A 23,876-nucleotide genomic window follows, 5' to 3' on the forward strand; every position below is an offset into this window, starting at 1 on the left:
CTTTCAGTCCTTCTTCTCTCTTCTTGCTCGCCATCTGCACCGCTGCAGGAAGCTGCGTATGCATGTCCACCACAAAGCAGCAGCGGTCATCAAGGCGACCAGCAGGGCAGCACCAGTGTCCAAGCTGTGGTACTGGAACCAGTTCAGGTCATGTGATGCTAACCGTAGGTGCCGTGCTCCACCATGTCGCATCACAAACTCCACCCAGAAGACGGCGGTACTCAGTACTCATGCACTGTTTCTTTTCATTCACCTTATTTACTTTGTTTATACTCCACTCTGCATTTAATCATTAATATTTATTAATCTCTGGCTCTCTTCCACAGCATGTCTTTCTCTCCCCTCAGCCCCCTCACAGCAGATGACCCCCCCTCCCTGAGCCTGGTTCTGCTGGAGGTTTCTTCCTGTTAAAGGGAGTTTTTCCTTCCCACTGTCACCAAGTGCTGCTCATAGGGGGTCGTTCTGGCTGTTGGGTTTTCTCTGTATTATTGAAGGGTCTTTACCCACAATACAAAGCGCCTTGAGGCTGTCATGGCCGGGGAGGAAACGGGTGAGGAAGGGCAAAAACGAAGGACTCCAGAGGTAAACATAACTTAAAGGAGGTTTATTAAGGCTCGGAGGAGAATGAACACCAAAATCCAACGGAGGGGTGACGAAGGGAAAACACAAGGAACACTGGAACACGCAGGCACAAAACATCAACGACGCGACAGAGAACAAATGAAAACTGAGGGCTAAAATACACAAAGGGTAATCAGGGCAAGAGGAAACAGCAGGGAACAACAGGTGAGGCAAATGAAACTAATTACACAGGGAAAGCAAAGCTAGACACAAAGCACAGGGAAAACACACTGGCAAAATAATACAGGAAGTGATAAACCAAGGAACACGCAGACGAGTCACAACACTGGGAACAAGACAACACACTGGGAGGACAAGCACAGGAAATAAACTATAAACACAAAACGCTGGGCAAACGGCCCAGGACATGACAGTACCCCCCCCTCAAAGGCCGGCTCCCGACGGCCAAACAAGAAACAAAAACAAACCAGGGCGGGAGGTGGGGAACAGGAAGGAGGGCCCAGAACAAACAAATAAAACCAGGCAGGGAGCAACAAAACCAGAAACGAAACCCAAAACACAACAACTCAGGAACCAAAACAAAACAGAAACAGCAATCGGCAAGGGGGAAAGCAGTCCACAGTTCAGGGGCCGTATAGGCCAAGAGCCACAAGGCAGAGTCCCAACTAGGGAGGCCGCCCGCGCTTCCAGCGGCGGCGGCGGCAACGAGGAGAACACACTGGAGGCCGACCGCGCTCCCAGCGGCAGCGACGAGGAGGAGTCACTGGAGGCCGACCGCGCTCCCAGCGGCGGCGGCAACGACGAGGAGGAGTCACTGGAGGCCGACCGCGGGGCATGCGGCGGCGGCGACAGGGAGCAGACACTGGAGGCCGACCGCGGGGCATGCAGCGGCGGAGACGGGCGACTCCGGGCTCTGGTGGGGAACCCTCAGGCGGCGTGGAGCGCTCGGACTGAGCGGGACCCCCACCGGCTCGGACTGAGCGGGACCCCCACCGGCTCGGACTGAGCGGGACCCCCTGGCGCGGAGCGCTCGGACTGAGCGGAGACCCCCACCGGCTCGGACTGAGCGGGACCCCCTGGCGCGGAGTGCTCGGACTGAGCGGAGACCCCCACCGGCTCGGACTGAGTGGGGCCCCCTGGCGCGGAGCGCTCGGACTGAGCGGAGACCTTGGGCTGAACGGGGCCTACATGGTGAGGCTCCGGATGCGCAGGCTGGGACCGCGGAACAGGGCACACTGCTGCTTTATTGAGCAGCAGGGGCTGCTCGGGGAATAACCGAGGTGCAGGGGACTGCGTGGAAGCAGGCCGGGAGACGACTGGCTGCGTGGAAGCAGGCCGGGAGACGACTGGCTGCGTGGAAGCAGGCCGGGAGACGACTGGCTGCGTGGAAGCAGGCCGGGAGACGACTGGCTGCGTGGAAGCAGGCCGGGAGCTAGGGAGATCTGGCTGCGTGGAAGCAGGCCGGGAGCTAGGGAGATCTGGCTGCGTGGAAGCAGGCCGGGAGCTAGGGAGATCTGGCTGCGTGGAAACAGGCCGAGAGCTAGGGAGATCTGGCTGCGTGGAAGCAGGCCGGGAGCTAGGGAGATCTGGCTGCGTGGAAACAGGCCGAGAGCTAGGGAGATCTGGCTGCGTGGAAACAGGCCGAGAACTAGGGAGATCTGGCTGCGTGGAAACAGGCCGAGAGCTAGGGAGAGCTGGCTGCGTGGAAACAGAGAGGTGAGAGCTAGCTGACACTGGGGCCTGAGAGGGAGCTGATTGAGAGGGCACTGAAACAGCTGACACTGGGGACCGAGGAAGAGCTACTGGAGCTGACTGAGAGGGCACAGAAACAGCTGACACTGGGGACCGAGGAAGAGCTACTGGAGCTGACTGAGAGGGCACAGAAACCGCTGACACTGGGGACCGAGGGAGAGCTACAGGGGCTGGAGCAGACTGAGTGCGAGGGAGAGCTACAGGGGCTGGAGCAGACTGAGTGCGAGCTGACTGAGGTGGCTGAGGGGTGACTATTGCAGGCGGCGTAGGTCAGTGAGGCGCTGGTGCTCCCACCCGCGGAACAGGAACGGGTGCAGAGGCCCGCCCGTCCGGGGCTGCCCCCCCCGCGGAACAGGAGCGGGTGCAGGGAGCTCCGCAGAGGCCGGCCGAGGGAAAGCTGCAGGAGCCACAGCTGACTGGGGAGACTGAGCCGGAGCCACAGCTGACTGGGGAGACTGAGCCGGAGCCACAGCTGACACTGGGCACTGAGACTGAGCTGACACTGGGGACTGAGAATGAGCTGACACTGGGGACTGAGAATGAGCTGACACTGGGGACTGAGAATGAGCTGACACTGGGGACTGAGACTGAGCTGACACTGGGGACTGAGAATGAGCTGACACTGGGGACTGAGAATGAGCTGACACTGGGGACTGCTGTAGGTGAAGGGTGGAGGTTAAGAAATCCTGCACTAACCCATGCAGAGAGCCAAATAGCCAAGGGTGATCGTCGACTAGCCCTTGCAGCTGGGCCGTGAGCTGTTGCTGTTCCTGCTCACATGGGTCAGCCAGAAGGTCCATAACCAGTGAATCCACCCAACGGATAATGGTCTGCTTTGCCACCTCAGGGAGGGGAAAGGCAGGGGGGTGACAGGAATAATTGTCCGCAAGCATGGTAGCGTTGAAGCCAGTGTTACTCACGGAAACGGAGGATTGGGCGTGAAGTGGTGAAGCGGTCCGCGGCGTTATACCGCTCGGGTCTAGGGGTGCCTTCCGCCGTTTCTGCCAGGAACTCCCTCTCCTCCGCGGCTGCTGAGGAAGGGAGGGATCAGCGAAAGGGGAGGCAGGTGAGTGACGATGACGGGGACTGTTCAAAGACGCCGGGCCCCCCAGCGCTAGACGAGTGCCGTCGAAAAAATTGGAGCCGGAGGGGGTTTTGTAATGGTTGCGTCGTTCTGTCATGGCCGGGGAGGAAACGGGTGAGGAAGGGCAAAAACGAAGGACTCCAGAGGTAAACATAACTTAAAGGAGGTTTATTAAGGCTCGGAGGAGAATGAACACCAAAATCCAACGGAGGGGTGACGAAGGGAAAACACAAGGAACACTGGAACATGCGGGCACAAAACATCAACGACGCGACAGAGAACAAATGAAAACTGAGGGCTAAAATACACAAAGGGTAATCAGGGCAAGAGGAAACAGCAGGGAACAACAGGTGAGGCAAATGAAACTAATTACACAGGGGAAGCAAAGCTAGACACAAAGCACAGGGAAAACACACTGGCAAAATAATACAGGAAGTGATAAACCAAGGAATACGCAGACGAGTCACAACACTGGGGACAAGACAACACACTGGGAGGACAAGCACAGGAAATAAACTATAAACACAAAACGCTGGGCAAACGGCCCAGGACATGACAGAGGCGACTGTTTGTTGTGATTTGGTGCTATATAAATAACATTGAATTGAATTGAATTATTTGATATTTATTGTGATGGTCACATTAATCTTAAAAATACATCTGATTAGTTTCAAACTCGTATTTTTATGGGTCATTATTTTAATTGTGATAAGAAACAACAAGGTGATCTTAACAGGTGTGCAGGCTTGAACAGGTGAGGTAAAATTTAAATAATCATTGACTAATCGATAAAATAATTGACAGATTATTTGACTACCAAAAATTATCTTTAGTTGCAGCTCTAACTACATATAAGCTTGATCAAAAAGGAAAGTTTTAAGCCTAATCTTAAAAATAGAGAGGGTGTCTGTCTCCTGAATCCAAGCTGGGAGCTGGTTCCACAGAAGAGGGGCCTGAAAGCTGAAGGCTCTGCCTTGCGCCTTTGCACAATGTCAAAACATTTTCATGTATCACTAAAAATTTAAAAACTCCTTTCAGTCCTTCTTCTCTCTTCTTGCTCGCCATCTGCACCACTGCAGGAAGCTGCGTATGCATGTCCACCACAAAGCAGCAGCGGTCATCAAGGCGACCAGCAGGGCAGCACCAGTGTCCAAGCTGTGGTACTGGAACCAGTTCAGGTCATGTGATGCTAACTGTAGGTGCCGTGCTCCACCATGTCGCATCACAAACTCCACCCAGAAGACGGCGGTACTCAGTGGTGTAACCGGCTGGTCACGCTGCACCGCTGACAGACGCTGCATTTTGGTCCTGTAGCTGTGCATCATGGGGAACAAACAGGAAGTCACACAGCTGTGTCACTGTTAAACAGTGGTACACTTTTAGTGTGAAGTACTGGTGTCAAAGACAGGAAAATTAAATTAAGTTTTCTAATTCAACAGGAAGCCGGGACTTTTACTTTGAAGAGGAAAAATTTCAACAATGAAAACAAACAAACAAAAACAGGAAATGTAAAGACAAACTGTGTCACAGTAAAATCACCCCTACCTCGGCTGGTTTATGACGGTGTACAGCGCCTCTGTCAGCTCCTCAGCTGTCAGATGGTTGAAGTCGAGGACGATGGCGGCGTCGAGGCGACTCATACGGGCAAGATTATCATGCTGGTCGCCAAACAGTGGGATACCGACCAGAGGCACACCATGAAACACGGACCATTAGTGCCGCCGTGAGTCACGAATGCTCGTGTTTTGGGGTGACCTGAGGAGGAAAAAAATGGACTTTTATTTTGAAAGGGAATCACAAATCTGTATAAAAGCCTCATTAGGCTTATATTTTGAAATCCTATGACAGGATGAATGAGTCATACCCAGCAGGTCATTCTGAGGGATCCAATTAGAAATCTTTGTGTTTGAAGCCAATGCAGTTGGAGCATTGCCACGGTAACGCCAAATCACCTGAAATGAATGAAACACACACCAGGTGGTAGGGGAAGGAAACCCCCAGGTAAACAAATAAACCCCCAGGTAAACAAACAAACAAACTCACAGGTAAACAAAGAAACCTCCTGGGACCTGTTCCAGGAAGCAGGCTTAGCTTTGCAACCCTAAAATGAGGAAACTCAGGTTTTCAGTTCCTGAAAGAGCTAACTCCAACTCTGAGTCAGTTACCATTGTAGCACCCTCAAGGATTAACGAGCGCACGACGTAGAATCATAAAACAGGGTTTATTCTTGTCTTCACAACCCGTGAGAACTGCTCACGACAGAAGAAAACAACAAAAAAAATACCATATCAAAACTCATTCTTGTACTTTGTGTCAGTCAACGAAGATATTAATCACAGATAATAAAACATATAAGTACACAAACCTCGTGAACTGACATCCAGGAGGGGCTAAACAATCCTTAACGATCTTAGTTTTTTCTTCTCCACCTTCTTTCTCCCTTCTTTCTTCACTTATCAACTTTCCGCGTTTCTTTCTCTCTGTGTGGAGCTAACCAGCCGCCGCAGCCCGCATAGCATGTGCATCGGTACAGTGGGCTCGGGTGGAAACACAAGCTACAAACAATTGTACTTTCTATAGTCCACCACTAGGTGGTGCAAAAGAGCAAGTTCAAATATACAGCTCAACGAAAACTTAAATGTAAATACTGTTACACTCCCACCAATCACTTGTGATTTTAAAGGAACAAACTATTAACAATGAAATAAGGAACTGCTTATGAATTAAGGATTATGAACTATATTTTAGGCAGAGTGAGGCTGAGAATCTTCTTCTGCTTCTATCAGAACGACTGTCTTCTGAATTGGTCTCTCCAGATGAACAGGTTTGGAGGTACGCTTTCCTTCTTTGTCCAGAGTTGGATCACTTATCAACAATTTCACCTTCCTCACTCTTCCGTCCTTACCAGGGTAAACTTCAATGATCCTTGCCAACTTCCACTGGTTGCGTGGAGTTATCTCATCCTTCAGGAGGACAACATCATCGACCTTAGCATTTCTACGCTCTTTGGTCCACTTCTGTCTACTCTGGAGATTCAACAAATACTCTCTTTTCCACCTTGTCCAGAAAGTGTTGGTGAGGAGTTGAACACGACGCCACCTCTTACGGAGATAAAGATCTTCCTTCACGAACCTTCCTGGAGGTGGGGAGATGATCGTGGACTTCATGGTTAGTATGTGGTTTGGTGTTAAAGGTTCTGGGTTTGATGGATCACACAGTTGGTTAGTAGTCAATGGTCTGCTATTGATAACTGCCATGACTTCATACAGGAACGTCCTTAGAGAGGAGCTGTCGAGTTGTTTGCCTGATTGTTCCAGGATTGATGTGAGTACACTTCTTATGGTGCGGATTTGTCTCTCCCAGATGCCACCCATGTGGCTTGACGCTGGGATGTTCATGAGAAACTCGCAGTCCAGTTTTCCCAGTTTTGCTTGATCCATTTCTTTAAATGCTTCAACAAACTCATTTCTGGTGCCTACAAAGTTCGTGCCTTGATCACACCTTATTTGTCGAACTGTACCTCTGATGGCTATGAATGCACGTAAAGAGTTGATGAGGGAAGCTGTAGACAGATCATCAAGCATCTCGAGATGTACTGCTCTGGAGCACATGCAGGTGATTAGCAATCCATAACGCTTTAACTCCTTGCGGCCTTCCTTGACAAAAAAGGGACCGAAGCAGTCCATCCCACAGTAGGTGAATGGTGGTGCAGTTTCCATCCGGTCCTCCGGGAGGTCTGCCATCTTCTGCTGCTCTGTGGGTCTTCTGAACCTCCTGCATTTTACACATTTATAGATACAGGATGAAACAATCTTACTGCATCCAAGTATCCAAAATCCGTTAGCTCGAAGCTCATTCATAGTGATTCCTCGTCCTTGATGGTAAGTCTTCACGTGATAATGTCTGACGAGTAACGCAGTCACGTGACTGTTTCTTGGCAGGATCACAGGATGCTTGACATCGGGATGCAAGGCAGCATGCATCAAGCGTCCGCCTTCCCGAAGAATGCCATGGTCGTCAAGAAATGGACATAACTTGTGTAGCTTGTTGACCCTGTCATTGGTCTGCATCACTTCATGATGTTGTAAGGTTTTTATTTCCTGAGCGAACGCCGCTTCTTGAACCATCCTTATTATTGTTACCTCTGCTTCCTTTCTCTCTTGCAGGGTGACAATGTCACATGACCTCTTGTGATCCTTCACTTCCTTGACATAGCGCTTGAGTCTGGCTACAGCCTTAATCATTCTCAACCAGTCTGAAAACTTGTGTAGCCGATCCAACAGTGACCTTTGTTCTTCTGCTTGTATCTTGTGGACTTGAACCTTCTTGACCTCTGGGTCACTGTTCGATAACTCTCCCACCTTGATTTCACCACTGGTTATGACCTTCTGCCAGAGAAGATCTGGACCTTTGAACCAGTTTGAGGCTACACGTTGTTTTGCTGTAAGGCCTCTTGAGGCGTGATCTGCTGGATTATCTTCGGAGGTTACATACCACCATTGTGTTGACTCTGTACTTTGTTTGATGCGTTCCACACGGTTTGCAACAAATACATGAAACCTTCTGGCTTCATTACTGATGTATCCGAGTACCACCTTGGAGTCAGTCCAGTACCTTTCTTCTGAGATTTCCACTTCCAATTCCCTTTTCAGCATGTCACTGATGCGAACGGCAACAACGGCAGCCGACAACTCAAGCCGTGGAATAGTTGTGACTTTGGATGGTGGAACTCTCGATCTTCCCATCACCAAGGAGCAGTGAACTTCGCCGGATGGGCTTACTGCCCTCAGGTAAGTGCACATGCCATATCCAGATGCACTCGCATCAGAAAAATGATGAAGCTCATAGTGTTGTGGCTTGAAGTTCGGAGGGATGTAGCATCTGCGAATCTTTACCTCTGCAAGGTTTCCCAGTTCACGCAGCCAGGACTCCCACTGGGGACGAAGGCTATCAGGTAAGGCTTCATCCCAACTGAGCTTGTCTCGGCACATTTGTTGCAAAATTTGTTTTCCTAGCAAAATGAAAGGTGACACGAACCCAAATGGATCGAACACAGAGGCAACTGTAGATAATACTCCTCTTCGGGTGAGTGGATTTTCCTTGACAACCACTCGGAACTGGAATTGATCTGATTCCACGCACCATTGTACGCCAAGTGCTCTTTCCATATGCACTGCCTCAAATGCTATATCAAGGTCCTTGGCAACCGCAGCACATTCTTCCTTTGGAAGCGAAGCTAAAACTCGGGTGCTGTTTGAGACAAACTTGTGCAGCCGAAGGTTGCCCGTGCTGCACAATTTGCGTGCTTCGTTGACAAGCTGTATTGCTTGATCTTCAGTGTCGACACTTGCTAGTCCATCATCAACATAGAAGTTGGTTTTGATGAACTTGATGGTTTCTTCATTAAAACTTCCTTCTCCTTCAGCTGCAAGGTGCTTGAGACCATAGTTGGCGCAACCTGGAGACGATGCTGCACCGAATAGGTGTACCTTCATTCGGTAGACTGTGAATGGAGTTTCAAGGTCGCCGTTCTCCCACCACAAGAACCGTAGGTAATCTTGGTCGCAAGCACGCACGTGAAACTGGTGGAACATGCGTTCAATATCACACATGAAGGCCACTGGGCCTTTACGGAAGCGACACAAGACTCCGAGCAGGGTGTTTGTTAGTTCTGGACCAGTCAGAAGATGGTCATTTAGTGAAGTGCCTTGGAACTTAGCAGAGGCATCAAAGACGACGCGAATCCTTCCAGGTTTTTGTGGATGATACACCCCATGGTGTGGGATGTACCAAACTGGTCTTTTGTCAGTGTCTTGGTCTGGAACCTTTTCAGCATCCCCATGGGCTATTATCTCATCCATGAAATTCTTGTAATCCATGTAGTACTGCTTGTTCCTCTTCAGCCTCCTTTCTAAACATTTGAGACGATGAATAGCACATGCCTTGTTATCTGGCAGGTTAGGCCTTTCGCTCTTGAATGGGAGTGGCATCTCAAAATGACCATCCTCCTTGTGCCTAATGCCCTTCTTTATCTTTGTTAGAAATCTGAGATCTTCTTGAGAGACCTTTACATTTTCTGAAGCCTTCTCAACAAAGTCAGATTCCAACATTTTTAGGACCTCTGTAGAAGAGACCGTTTCCCTTATCTGAGTTCTGTAAACATAGTGGACCTTGTTGGTGATGTTTGAATAGGGTTGAACATCAGGCACCACTTGCTTCACAACGACTTGATGACTCACTCCAAAGCCATCTCCATAATCGAGACATGGATTGCCATAACCCACAATACTCCACCCCAGATCAGTCCTTTGTGCGAATGGCTGGGTTTCATTTCCTGACACAACTTCACGAGGAACAAGTGCTTGGGGGCAGTTGTAGCCAATCAGCAGGCCAATATCACAGCTTTGTATTGGAGCAAGCTCATCTGCAATGCATTCAAGATGAGGCCATGCCTTGGCTGTTTGAGGGGTTGGAATGTGATCTCGATTTGCAGGTATGAAGTCTCTTGCATACGTTACAGGTAGGGAAATTGTCTTATTTGAGTAAAACCCTCTTACTTGTAGACCTGAGAGCTTGAAACAGGACACAACTGTGTTTCTTGAAGACATGGTGGTAAGCCTTAGCTGAGCTGATTCGCCTTTTATATGCAGAGCTCGTGCCGTTTCTTCAAGAATAAAGGTCGTGTCGCTCTGCGTATCAAGAAGCGCGTACACGAGAACTTCGCGCTCTGGCTCACCTTCAGCTGACACCCATACTGGAACAACGGAGGAGGTGTGAGTGTCATCAACATTCTGTGCGACTCTGTTAGATGTTGCTTCACTTGTTGTTGGTGTGAAACTGTTGTCTTGTGAAGCGTCTGGGTTTCTTTGTCTTGTGCTGTCACTGTTGGTTTGATTTCTCATTGTTCTTTCTTTTCTGGTACGATTGTCATGAAGACATGTTGGATGTTTTTTATCACATGTATCACATGTTGCTCTGCTCTCACAATCCTTAGAATGGTGACCAGACTTCAGGCAGCCAAAACATAACTGCTTGTCTCGAGCAAAGTTTAACCTCTCATCAATGCTTTCACTCATGAACTTCCTACACTTAAGCAGGCTGTGACCTGACTTCTCACAGTACATACAACTAGTACTGACAGATCTTTCATTTGAGTTAGTTGCCAGTACCTTCGCTCCATGGCTTCTGTTCTTTGGTGTTTTTGCTCCTTCAATTTCACTTGATTTCAGAGCGAAAAGAGATGTTATGGGATTACAGGCAATTTTGGCTTCTCGTGAGATGAAATCCACAAATTGGCTGAAGGTTGGAAAGGTGTGGCTCTCCTCTTGCACTTCCATAACCTTTCTGTTCCACCGTGAAATGAGCCAATCTGGGAGTTTTGCAAGCATCCTTTGGTTTTCATTGCAGTCATTGAGCACTTCAAGGCCCTTCATTTGTGACATGGCAGTCTTGCAGCAGCAGAGGAAGTCAGCAAACGCTTGAAGTTCCATACTGCTCTTAGAGCTTATCTTGGGCCATGCATCAAGTTTATCTCTATAGGCCTTGGCTACAAGGAAGGGATTGCCATACCTCTCTTCGAGAACTGTCCATGCTGCATAATATGCTGACTCTGTGCCAAGCGGAAAGTATCCTTCTATTGCCTTCCTTGCAGGTCCACTTACATACTTTCTCAGGTAATAAGTCTTCTCTTCAACTGGTATATTTTTTCTGCCGATTAGAGTCTGAAAGGAAATCTTCCAATCATTATATCTAATAGGATCACCGCTGAATATTGTTGGCTCTGGTGCTGGAAGACGACTTACACTGAGAGATTCTGCAAATGCCTTGACCAGGTCTGTTGTATTCACTTCTTGTTGGAGTGTCACATTTTGTGGGGAAGGACACCGGTTGAAATGTGAGTCATTGTTTCCAGACTTGACTTCATGTTTCTTGTCAGAGCTGTGATGAAGTAGGCTGTATATTTCTTCATCTGAGCATTCACCTTGTTCATACACCTGTTGTCGAGCCCTTGCTGCATTTAGCCTTTTTACTGTCTCAAGTCGCTCCACTTCTCTGCGCTTAGCTTCTAGAGCTCTCTGTCTTTGTGCTATTTCTGTTTCTTGTCTTTCAATTTCCTTCATATGAGTTTCTTGTTCAAGCAGAACTTGCAGCGCAGCTTCATTTGCTGCAACTTCAGCAGCTGCATCTTGTCTTTTATCCGAGAGCCTGCTGGAGTGTCTAGTGGAAACTCTTGAACGAGAGGAGAGCTTAGTGTTGTCTGACCTTACACTTATCCTGTCTGAGGCTACTAACTTAGATATAGACTCAGTCTCCCTCAAGCATTCATCTCCTTGAACTTCAGCTCTACTTGGGCACCTTGCTAGTGCTCCGATAATTGTCTTTGTTATGGCTTCACACGCGTCCATTCTCCGTCTTGTATCATTATCTGGAGATTCAATGTGTCTCAACTCTACATAGGCAGCATTCACATCTTTAGAAGCACTTGAAACCTTGGAGACATGTTCCTGTAGCAGACCCTTTGAGCACTGACCATCTATGGCTCCTTTGGCATCCTTAACAACAGCTTTCCACTTCTCATAGCGCACACTGAAACGATATGCAGCCTTACTTTTGTGCTCATCGTGCAGTTCTTGGCCCTTTTCCGTCAGCGTACGGACTCTTTGGCTCCTTTGTGCCCTTTGTGAGGTAGTAGAGACATCATCAGCTGTGCCTTTTGCTGCTTGTAATTCTTCATCTGCAGGAAGTTGTTCCACGTCACCATCTTCATTAACTTCTGGATTAGCCTCAAACTCTGCCATTGTTGGAGTTTATTTTATTATTTACTCTTAAATTAACCTTAAGTGCAGGATTGACTGCAGCAGCCTGAATTTGATTTGGTAAGGAGGAGTAAATAAATATTGGTCTTATTTGAACTGACTGTTGTGATCTTAAAACACAGTAATTATTGCAACTCTTTAAATCACGTCTTTACCAAGCCATTAATATTGTATCTTCTGGCACTTACTTAAACACAGTGAATGCACATTGCACAGATTACTTATCACAACATCAAATTAATACTATATAAATATCAGTCACTCAAGCGGTAGAAATGTAACAATGAGAAAATATTCAAGTCCTTTGCTTTGCTCCTCAATACTGAGAAGCTGGTTTTAATTCCTTTAACAGTCAATTTTTTGTAAGTAACTCAAGTAAGTCCTTTAACTGGGGCGACATTTATTTTGGGGGCACCTGAACCTTCCTGCGATGGCTGTGTCCTTGTTGTGCATAGCCGTGACTGACCGTGGCGCCTCTGCTACTTGTTGTCGGCACCGTCCTTTCATCTACCAGCGCGGAGCAGAAGAGTTCTCACTGTAGCACCCTCAAGGATTAACGAGCGCACGACGTAGAATCATAAAACAGGGTTTATTCTTGTCTTCACAACCCGTGAGAACTGCTCACGACAGAAGAAAACAACAAAAAAAATACCATATCAAAACTCATTCTTGTACTTTGTGTCAGTCAACGAAGATATTAATCACAGATAATAAAACATATAAGTACACAAACCTCGTGAACTGACATCCAGGAGGGGCTAAACAATCCTTAACGATCTTAGTTTTTTCTTCTCCACCTTCTTTCTCCCTTCTTTCTTCACTTATCAACTTTCCGCGTTTCTTTCTCTCTGTGTGGAGCTAACCAGCCGCCGCAGCCCGCATAGCATGTGCATCGGTACAGTGGGCTCGGGTGGAAACACAAGCTACAAACAATTGTACTTTCTATAGTCCACCACTAGGTGGTGCAAAAGAGCAAGTTCAAATATACAGCTCAACGAAAACTTAAATGTAAATACTGTTACAACCATGCTAACAGACTCTGTGACCCTGACCTGGCAGGTTTTATCCAACAACCTCTGAGTGTCTCTGACTCCGCCCCTCCTGCTGCACCTGAACCACCTGTCTGACACTCCCATTCATTTCCTCCTTCATAAAGTCTCTGCAAAGCGATCAGAGGAGCGAATTCATCTGCAGACGTTTATGTTTCTACAAACACTAAAATCCCAGTTAGAAATTAGTTTGTTATTTTTGTACCATGAAGCTTTTACAGTCATGACAGCGATGATGTCACAGATTTATAATGAGGCAGCTGCAGCTGTCAGACTGTCAGTCAGTTCCTCTGAAACATTTACTGCAATTCTTGGACCATTGCTGTTTTCTCTATATTTGTTGCCCCTTGGTTCTATTCTCAGAAAGCAGAAAATTGCTTTCCACTGTTATGCCGACGATACCCAGATTTATATGCCCCTAAAACATAGTGATGCAGACTCCATACAGACCTTGACAAAGTGTCTCGATGAAATCAAAGCTTGGATGGCTTTGAACTTCCTGCATTTTGATGAAAATAAGACGGAGGCGATCGTTTTTGGTTCGGGCGTCACTGGGGCTCCAATTTCTGTGGATCTGGGTCCTTCATCCCAGTATGCAAAACCCATGGTCACAAATTTGGGAGTTAAGATGGGTGAGAGTCTTAGGTTGGAGGGTCAGATTACTGCTGTGGTGAAATCCAGTTTCTTTCACCTGAGACAGCTCGCCAAGATTAAAACCATCTTGTCGAAAGATCATTTTGAAGCAGTAATCCACGCCTTTGTTACGTCCCGGCTGGATTACTGTAACTCTGTATATTGTAACTTGTATATTGGCGTAAACCAGTCCTCATTGGCTCGTCTTCAACTGGTCCAGAATGCCGCCGCACGGCTTTTGACTGGAACACGTAAGAGGGAGCACATTACCCCTGTTTTATCTTCATTGCACTGGTTGCCTGTTTATTTTAGAGTTCATTTTAAAATCCTTTTATTTGTTTTTAAGTCTTTAAATGGCCTCGCCCCATCGTACCTCTATGAGTTACTGCACCTACACTCCCCTTCCCGCTCGCTCAGATCAGCTGATAAACTGCTCTTGGACGTGCCGAGGACTCAGAGGAAGCTTAGGGGGGACAGAGCCTTTGCAGTGGCAGCCCCTAAACTATGGAACTCGCTGCCATTGCATATTAGACAGGCCTCCTCACTGACAACTTTTAAAACCTCTTAAGACCCACTTATTTCACCTGGCTTTTGACCAGGTTTGAGATGCTGATTTTAGTTGTTGTGTATTTATTTTGTATTTTATTTTACCTAGTTATTATTACTATTATAGTTATTATTATTATTATTATATTACCTATATACTGTTTTATTATTTGATTCTTGATAAACTGTATGTTATTGTTGCTTTTATCCTATGTTATTTTTATTTATTTATTTTTATCTGCACTTCCCTTGTGTACTGTTGTCTTGTTTTCTTTGTTCAGCACTTTGGTCAGTGCTTGCTGTTTTTAAAGTGCTTTATAAATAAAATTGGCTTGGCTTGGCAGTTACTGTAGCATCACTGTTACATCAGACTGATCTGGATGAAGCTTTAGACACAGAACACACTGATCAATGATCGATCATTGGTCATGTTGTAAAAGCTCAGTGATGGACAAATGTCTGGATCCTTGAGATAATAGGAATGTTTAAGTGAAGATGAGGCTGAAATGATTTTAAAACTGAACTAAATGAATTTAAAGTAACTGAAAAAAAAAAAAGTTTTGCAGTCTGAAATTCAGAGTATGAATCTCAGCATATTTTCCACTGAAAACCACCTAAACTGGTGATCAGAGGCTCTATAATGGATCAGCAAACCGTGTCCCAGTCCACCTGCACAGCAGGAGGATCCAAAGGGATCAGGATCAGGGATTCAGACTGTTCATAATGGATTCATGTTCCCGACACGATCTGCAATCTCTATTAAAATGTCTCTTCCTCCCAAAACTGCACTGAAATATTTAAAACTTATAAAGCTGAGACATTTCTGAGAACATGAAACTGTGAGGAGGAGTCAAAGAGATACCTGTCAGGAGCAGGTTAGGCTCACAGAGTCTGTTACCATGGAAATTGACTCAGCACAGCTCTCTTTCTGGAACAGTTTCCTACATTTTAGGATTACAAACCCAGAGTACTTACCTAAGACTGCTTTCTGGAATAGGGCCCAGGTAAACAAACCAACAAACTCACAGGTAAACAAACCATCTGAGCTTTTTGTACCTTCATCTGGTTTTTGATGATTACTGCAGAAAGTAATCAGTAATGTGATCAATAGCTGCTGATAACCCAGTCCCTGAATGTTTTTGAGTGGATGGAGCTTCTGACCTTCTGTGGGATTTGTCCAAAGGCAGTGGCGATGACATTAGCGTGCTCCATCGTCAGGTTGGTTACCATGGAGCCAAAGGAAACCACGACTACGCCAGCATCGCCTGAACTCTGCACAAACTCCTCAAGGTCCTGGAAGATGTGACATTATTAATACATCATCATTCATCTTGCTATTTCAGAATAAAAGTACTGTGAGTCTTCAGAGCTCACACCTCCGGCAGCTGATTGGCCGGTTTGCAGTGCAGACCGCCCACATATTTGAAGTTGGGCGGGATCGGCCGTGGGGTCTCAATGTCCCAGAATGTCCTGATGAGCCACACATCAGCCTTTCCCAGAGTCTCACACACACTGCTGGCACTTCCTGTCCACACAAGAAATAAGGAACATGACTTCAAATTAAAAGTTTGTGTTTGGTTACTTTGATTTCTTAAACTTCTTGAGTTCAGAAAGATGATGAAATCAATATAATGTGACCTCTGACCTTTGATCTCACTGTAGTATTTAACTGGTGACAGCTTCCAGGCCAGTTCGGTTAGCAACGATGATGCCACGTACGTTACCATGTTGATCAGCCTCTCCGTGAATGTCATGTGGTCGCTGTAGGGCAGAGGAGCTAACGGGACATAAGATGGTGGTGATGGGGCGTGACCACAGTGTCGCTCCATGACGCTGCCAATGCTGAAACGCAGTGAGAGGATGAGCGGCACGCCAAGCACCTCAGCCACCAAGTCGCCGCACATTGCCATTGGGTCTTGCAGAACGGCGTCAAATGTGGCATCTTTCAGAATCGCCATCAGCTGCTTGTTCTTCAGCATCCCATCACACTGCTGCCTCCCAAAGTCTAAAGTGCGCCCCATGAAGTAGTTCATTTTCATGAACTTGTGCAGCAGTGAGGAGGCGTGTGACTCGTACATGGAGAAGTGGATGAATTCCTGCATGATGCTCAGATACTCCTCCTTGCTGTATGACACCTGCAGGAGGAAACACCTGATCAGATCACTGATCAGTTACAGCCCAGTGACACTGTGTAAACGTTCAGGTTATCATGAATTGCTGTGTGGAGGGCAGGTTGTGGCCCCAAATGCAGGATGCACGAGACAGGAATGGGATCTAAAGAAATCAGCTTTTGCCAAAATACAGAATAGAAAATAATAAGGAGCAGAGATTCACAAGGCAGAAACACAGAGCACACAGGATGAGGGACAATATGAGAGAAAAGTGAGGAAACATGAAAGCTTAAATACTCACATGAGGAAATTAGGGAGAGAGTACACAGCAGAGGAAAACAAGACACAGGTGAACAGAATCTAACTTATGAGACAAGGGGGAAGCAAGGGACCAGGACAAGTCCAAAAACAAAGAAGCAGCTGGGTTAAGAGGCTAAAAAGAGGGTACAAAACAGTTCTGGAGGCCAACTAGATGACCAATAATGGAGATAACTCCTGGGGACTGCCAGGTGGACAGCAGTGGAGACCCTTTGAAGGCTTGATTTAGGACCGACAATGCTGACAGAGACCCTTGGGTGGCATGGGTGGACACCAGTGTCAAAGGAGGTGATGGGACATCTTTGGTGGTTTGGCAGGGGGCCCAGCAATGAAGACCCACTGCAGAATGATGGAGAGCCTCTGCAGGTCAGTGATGTAGATGCACTCTGGAGGCACAGCCAGAGGGCAGTGTAACATAGTTAAAAATATTCAAGTTAAACCTTGCTAACCTTGATCACAATGCTGGAATGTAACCACACGTTGGAAATGGAGATAACCACCTGCCAGCTGTAAAACAGAAGAAAATACACTCACACCCTTTCTATGACCTTGTGTAGCAGTAATAAAAGGCAGACCCAGGGAGAAAGAGGGCATCAGACTTCGTGAACTGATGAGGAAATTGTATTTGTGGTCAGGGAGACATAATCTGGTCCGGATCTAATTGCATTTATTATTTGATGTAATAATAAATGCAATTAGAAATGAATTGAGCGCCTCCTGCATTTTTCATCGAACAAACATGCGAGTTCCATCTTAGGGAATTCAGCATTGTCCACAAGAGATAACTACTCTACCTTATTATCCTTTGCCATAAATGCAGGTATGTAGCTGTGCACTGATGGTCACAACATGATAGGATTTTGAATATACATAATGTTCTACTTCCAGTTCTCTGCTTGTTGTAATAACATGTTGAACTAAAAGTAACGGTTCAGTTTGTAACATGTACTTAAAAGTATTTAGGATAGTATTTAGGAGCGTGTGGAGAGGGTCCACACCTTCAGGTTTCTCGGTGTCCTCATCTCTGCTGATCTCTCTTGGTCAGATAACATCACAGCTGTTATCAAGAAGGCTCAGCAGCGACTTCACTTCCTGAGGGTCCTCAGCAAGAACAACTTGGACTCAAACCTGCTGCTGACCTTCTACCGCTCATCCATTGAGAGCCTGCTGACGTACTGTATCACAGTATGGTACGGCAGCTGCACTGAGGCAGACAGGGTCAGGCTTCAGAGGGTAGTCAAGACAGCACAAAGAATCGTTGGCTGCCCTCTCCCCTCCCTGATGGACATCTACACCTCCCGCTGCATCAGCAGAGCCAGGAACATCATCAAGGACAGCTCACACCCTGGCTTTGACCTGTTTGACCTGCTGCCCTCTGGCAGGAGCTACAGGAGCATCAAAGCCAGAACAAACAGACTCAAGAACAGTTTCTTCGCCAGAGCAATCACCACCCTGAACTCACACACTCACCCACTCTAACTGTTCAACACCCACATCTCTGTGCAATATTAGATTATTCATACTGAACAATATCCAACATTCCTATATTGTGTAATATCCAGTATTCATTCACTAGTGCAATATTCATCATCTTCATTATTATATGTATACACTTATTTACTTTTCTTACAATGTACAGATGCACCAATGTATGTATATATTTTTATACATTCTATTTTTTGTATATTTTATACATTGTTATTTTCTGTATATTTCTTGATTATACTAGATTATAATATTTTTATTTTTATTTTAGAGAGTTTGATTTTCTGTTGCATGGCACTGAACAGGAGTGGCCCTCCAATCTCATTGTACATCCTGTATAATGACAATAAAGGCATTCTATTCTATTCTATTCTATTATTTATTTTTTTAAGTATTCTCATTTGGAAATTTAATGCACAGATTGTCTGAGTATTTCATTTTGTTGACATACTTTAACTGGTATATGATCACAGTGCCAATGTATTCAACACAATACACATTATAAATTGTTTTGCACACTGTAATGGAAAAGGATTATGGGTAATTCTAACAGAGGATTCTCACTGGTTGCCCACAAGAGATAACTATCTTATTATCCTTTGCCATGAATGCAGATACTGAATGACTGCTGAATAAATGCAGATGCTGTTACTTTTGAACTGACTGGCTCCAGATCAGTTATTCAAAGATCGAGAAGATATCACACACAGGTCACACTAGCATAGGAGGATAGGACCCATAGGCTCAAGTTTTGGCAGCTTTGAGGACCAAGGGCTCAGAACTCACAGGATCTGGATCGACAGGCTCACGTGGAGCAGGACCCACTAGCTCAGGACTTTCTGAGGATGCAGGAAACTTAGGATTTTCTGGGGGCCTCATAGTGCGCAGGGCTCGTAGTCTCTTCAGATGACTGGGGCTGTGGCAATTCTAGCACAGGATGCACAGGTTTCCTCAGGATACTCAGGTTGTGCAGGCTAGGGCTGTGCAGGGCTCACAGCTGACTCCTTTGACATCTGGCACTGTCTCAGCTGATTCCTCTGAAGACTGAGAGCCATTTTCACTGTTATGCAGATGATGCCAAGCTTTATCTATCCATGAAGCCAGATGACACACATGGCCCTACAAATTTTAGAAACATGGGGCATATTCCAGGAAGACGTATTGAATGATGAAATGAATCGGAGTGTCAGACATGTGACATTGGAGTGTCAGCTCTGAGAAAGACTCCGAGTTTGTTGGATAAAATCTGCCACCGAGTGGGTTAGGGTCACAGAGTCTGTTACCCTGGAAACTGACTCAGAGTTAGAGTTAGCTCTCTTTCTGGAACTGAAAACCTGAGTTCCCCTCATTTTAGGGTTAACAAACCCAGAGCTGTTAGCTAAACCTGCTTCCTGGAATAGGCCCTTAATGTCGAAGCAGATGGCAGTACCTTGGCCACCAGTAACACTGTGAGAAATCTTGGAGTCATTTTTGACCAGGATATGTCCTTCAATGCACATATTAAACAAATATGTAGGACCGCTTTGTTGCATTTGTGCAATATTTCTAAAATTAGAAACATACTTTCTCAGAGTGATGCTGAAAAGCTAATTCATGCATTTATTACTTCTAGGCTGGACTATTGTAATTCATTATTATCAGGCTGTCCTAAAAGCTCCCTGAAAAGCCTTCAGCTGATCCAAAATGCTGCAGCTAGAGTACTGACAGGGACTAGAAAGAGAGAGCAGATTTCTCCCATTTGGCTTCTCTTCATTGGCTCCCTGTTAAATCTAGAATAGAATTTAAAATCCTTCTCCTCACATACAAGGTCTTGAATAATCAGGCACCATCTTATCTCAAGACCTCATAGTACCATATCACCCCAACAGAGCACTTCTCTCTCAGACTGCTGGCTTACTTGTGGTTCCTAGGATACTTAAGAGTAGAATGGGAGGCAGAGCCTTCAGCTTTCAGGCCCCTCTTCTGTTGAACCAGCTTCCAGCTTGGATTCAGGAGACAGACACCCTCTCTATTTTTAAGATTAGGCTTAAAACTTTCCTTTATGATCAAGCTTATAGTTAGGGCTGGATCAGGTGACCCTGAACCCTCCCTTAGTTATGCTGCTATAGGCCTAGGCTGCTGGGGGGTTTACATAATGCACTGTTTCTTCTCATTCACCTTATTTACTTTGTTTATACTCCACTCTGCATTTAATCATTAATTGATATTAATCTCTGGCTCTCTTCCACAGCATGTCTTTTCTCTCCCCTCAGCCTCCTCAAAAAAGATGACCCCCCCTCCCTGAGCCTGGTTCTGCCGGAGGTTTCTTCCTGTTAAAGGGAGTTTTTCCTTCCCACTGTCACCAAGTGCTGCTCATAGGGGGTCGTTTTGACTGTTGGGTTTTCTCTGTATTATTGTAGGGTCTTTACCCACAATACAAAGCGCCTTGAGGCGACTGTTTGTTGTGATTTGGCGCTATATAAATAAAATTGAACTGAACTGAATTGAATTGAATTGAATTGAATTGAATTGAATTGAATTGAATTGAATTGAATTGAATTGAATTGAATTGAATTGGCTCCTTTCGATGTGGAGGAGCAGCAGCTCTATTCTGAGCCCCTCCTGGATGCCGGCACTCCTCACCTTATCTCTAAGGGAGAGGCCAGCCAAGGAAACTCATTTCTGCCGCTTGTATTCGCGATTTTATTCTTTCGGTCACTACCCAAAGCTCATGACCACAGGTGAGGGTAGGAACGTAGATCGACCAGTAAAGCTTCGCTTTTACACTAAGCTCCCTCTTCACCATGACAGATCGGTGCAGTGTCTGCATCACTGCAGAAGCAGCCCTGATCCGTCTGTTGATCTCCCGCTCCCTTCTCCCGTCAATTGTGAACAAGACCCTGAGATACTTGAACTCCTCCACTTGGGGCAGGGACTCATCCCTGAGCCGGAGAGGACACTCCACCCTTTTCTGGCTGAGGACCATGGCCTCAGCTTTAGAGGTGCTGATTCTCATACCAGCTGCTTCACACTCAGCTGTGAACCGTTCCACTGCGAGCTGGAGGCCACCCCCTGATGAAGCCAACAGGGCCGCATCATCTGCAAAGAGCAGAGATGAAACTCTGAGGCCACAAGGAAGAAGCCTTCCGCCACCTGGCTACACCTAGAAATTCTGTCCATAAAAATTATGACCAGAATCGGAAACAAAGGGCAGCCCTGATGGAGTCTGACACCCACAGGAAACGAGTCCGACTTATTACTGGCTATACAGACCAAGCTCTCACTGCGGTTGTTCAGAGACTGAATGGCCCGCAACGACGAGCCAGACACCTCATAGTCCCGCAGGACCTCCCACAGGATCCAACTCAGCACCTGGTGGTGAGTTGGTGGCGGGGGAAGATGCTGGACAGACCTGGTGCACCTAAACTTATTGTGAGGGTGTCCTGGGAATGCTTGGCAGAAGCCCCAGTCCGGGAGATCTTCAACTCCCACCACCGGCAGAACTTCGACAGCATCCTGAGGGGGGCTGAGGACATTGAGTCCGAATGGACCATGTTCTACACCTCCATTGTTGAGGCTGCTGCTAGGAGCTGTGGCTGCAAGGTGGTTGGTGGCTGTTGTGGTGGTAATGCCCGAACCACATGGTGGTCACCTGAGGTGAAGAGAGCCATCAAGCTGAAGAAGGAGTCCTACCGGGCTTGGTTTGCCTGTGGGACTCCAGAGGCAGCTGACAAGTATCGGCAGGCCAAGTGGAACGCAGCTTGGGCAGTGGCCGAAGCAAAAACTCTGGTGTAGGAGGAGTTCGGTGAAGCTATGGAAAAAGACTCTCAGACAGCATCAAATCAATTCAGGTGGCTCAGGAGGGGAAAGCGGTGCTCCACTCACGGTTTATAGTGTGGGTGGGGTGCTGCTCTCTTCAACTGAGGCTATAGTCGGACGGTGGAAGGAATCCTTCGAGGACCTCCTGAATCCCACTGACACGCCTTCTGTAGTGGAAGCAGAGTCTGGGGACGAGGGGGATGACTTGCCCATCACTGGGGGTGAGGTCACTGAGGTAGTTAAACAGTCTGAGCTTGGGTGAATTTATTGGGATGTCCACTCTTGGCAATATAGTGGGATTGTGTTAGCACACACCTGAATGCTCAAGACCTGCAAACTGCTGAAACTTCTGCTTTCATAGATCTGCTCACACTGATCAATGAAACTTCTGCTTTCATAGATCTGCTCACACTGATCACGGTCAGCTAATCAATGCATTTGATTTTCAACACCTGGCTGCTACTGACCCTCTGAATTCCTGTGGAAGGAGTAAGGGTGGACTTAGTTTGTCACATGATTGCATACAAAGTTGACTAATTGCTCAAGAAGAAACAGGAGGGAGCAGGACACAGGTGAAGCTTCTATAATTATTAACAACAATTAAGACATGAACCAAAAGTCAATTTCCCCAAACCAAAATAATTACTCAAAGTGGGACAGAAAACTCTGCAATATCACAAACGCTCAAAAGCACTAGAAAAATAATGAAATAAAAAAATAACCAGAGGAAGGAAAATAAAAAAATAAAATGCATTATTTCTCAGAGGTAGATAAGCAGTCAAAATCTTCATGGGAGGTGCCACAGACCCCCACCTAATATTAAGCAATGCTTTAAAACTTAAAGTTTAAGGTCACTGATATCCTTGGAAATAATCTGCAGTAATTAGCAGTGATTAGTAGTTATTAGCAGTGATTGGAAGTGATCAGCAGTGATTAGCAGCAATCAGCAGTGATTAGTAGTTATTAGCAGTGATTAGCAGTGATTGATCTGTGGCTCTGGGTTGTTTCTTTGGGTGTCACTACAACTACAAACACGCTGCATAAATGCCAGCCTTACCTTGAAGACCAGGAAGTTGAACTTGGCGGCCTCGTAGCTGTTGTTGTAGTTGATAGATGGCGATGCATCGGGCACTAAGACGGTGACAGAGTGGTTCCTCTTCAGTAGCTCTTCTAAGATGGTCCGCATGTTCAACCAATGGCTGAACTCTCCTGGAAAAGCCAGAACATGTCCGCCATGTGCCGGAGCGACAGGAAGAAGGAGCAGGAGTGCGAGGGGAAGAAGAAGGAGAGGAGGAGACGTGGAAACCCGCATCATGTGTGAAACAACAACAAGATCCTGAGTTTGTGAACAAATTAAAGTCAGACTGCAGCTGCAGGTCCAGAGTCCAGTCTGCAGAGGGCAGCTACAGATGAGAGCTGCGCTCTGATTGGACGGCAAACTGTAATCTACTGCTGTAAAACACAAAATCATGTTTACTCACACGTTCCTTTAAGTACCAATCCTGAACCTACCTCTGAGCCTGAAAACACAAAAACCTGTTTATTCATGGCCTGGATGTCACTCAGAGTCTGATTTCTCACTTTTATCAGAGTTAGTGCTCAGGTCAGATAAAATCATTACAGTGGGGGATTTTAACCACAGCCTCAGCACTGCATTTCATTCAGTATTAGACTGAATCTGTGAAAACATAAATAAACCCAC

The 23,876-nt window shown here is 46.5% G+C and overlaps 1 protein-coding gene and 1 pseudogene across 1 annotated transcript; both read right to left on the reverse strand.

The window, feature by feature from the left end:
- LOC115777052 (UDP-glucuronosyltransferase 2C1-like) lies at positions 1–23,555 on the reverse strand (annotated as a pseudogene).
- On the reverse strand, positions 5,615–7,638 carry LOC115777053 (uncharacterized). Its single transcript, XM_030724870.1, has 2 exons — positions 5,784–7,638; positions 5,615–5,667 (listed from the first exon to the last, which is right to left on the reverse strand). Exon 1 carries the CDS (start codon positions 7,543–7,545, stop codon positions 6,163–6,165), a length of 1,383 nt encoding a protein of 460 aa, XP_030580730.1. The 5' UTR covers positions 7,546–7,638; the 3' UTR covers positions 5,615–5,667; positions 5,784–6,162.
- Positions 23,556–23,876: the final 321 nt, after the last annotated feature.

The sequence above is a fragment of the Archocentrus centrarchus genome, unplaced genomic scaffold (genome assembly GCF_007364275.1).
Source record: "Archocentrus centrarchus isolate MPI-CPG fArcCen1 unplaced genomic scaffold, fArcCen1 scaffold_42_ctg1, whole genome shotgun sequence".
Classification (NCBI taxonomy): Eukaryota; Metazoa; Chordata; class Actinopteri; order Cichliformes; family Cichlidae; genus Archocentrus; species Archocentrus centrarchus.

What these genes read in the sequence shown, in the direction of transcription:
- LOC115777053 (XM_030724870.1), bottom strand. Translation starts at nt 7,545, where the DNA reads ATGGTTCAAGAAGCGGCGTTCGCTCAGGAAATAAAAACCTTACAACAT.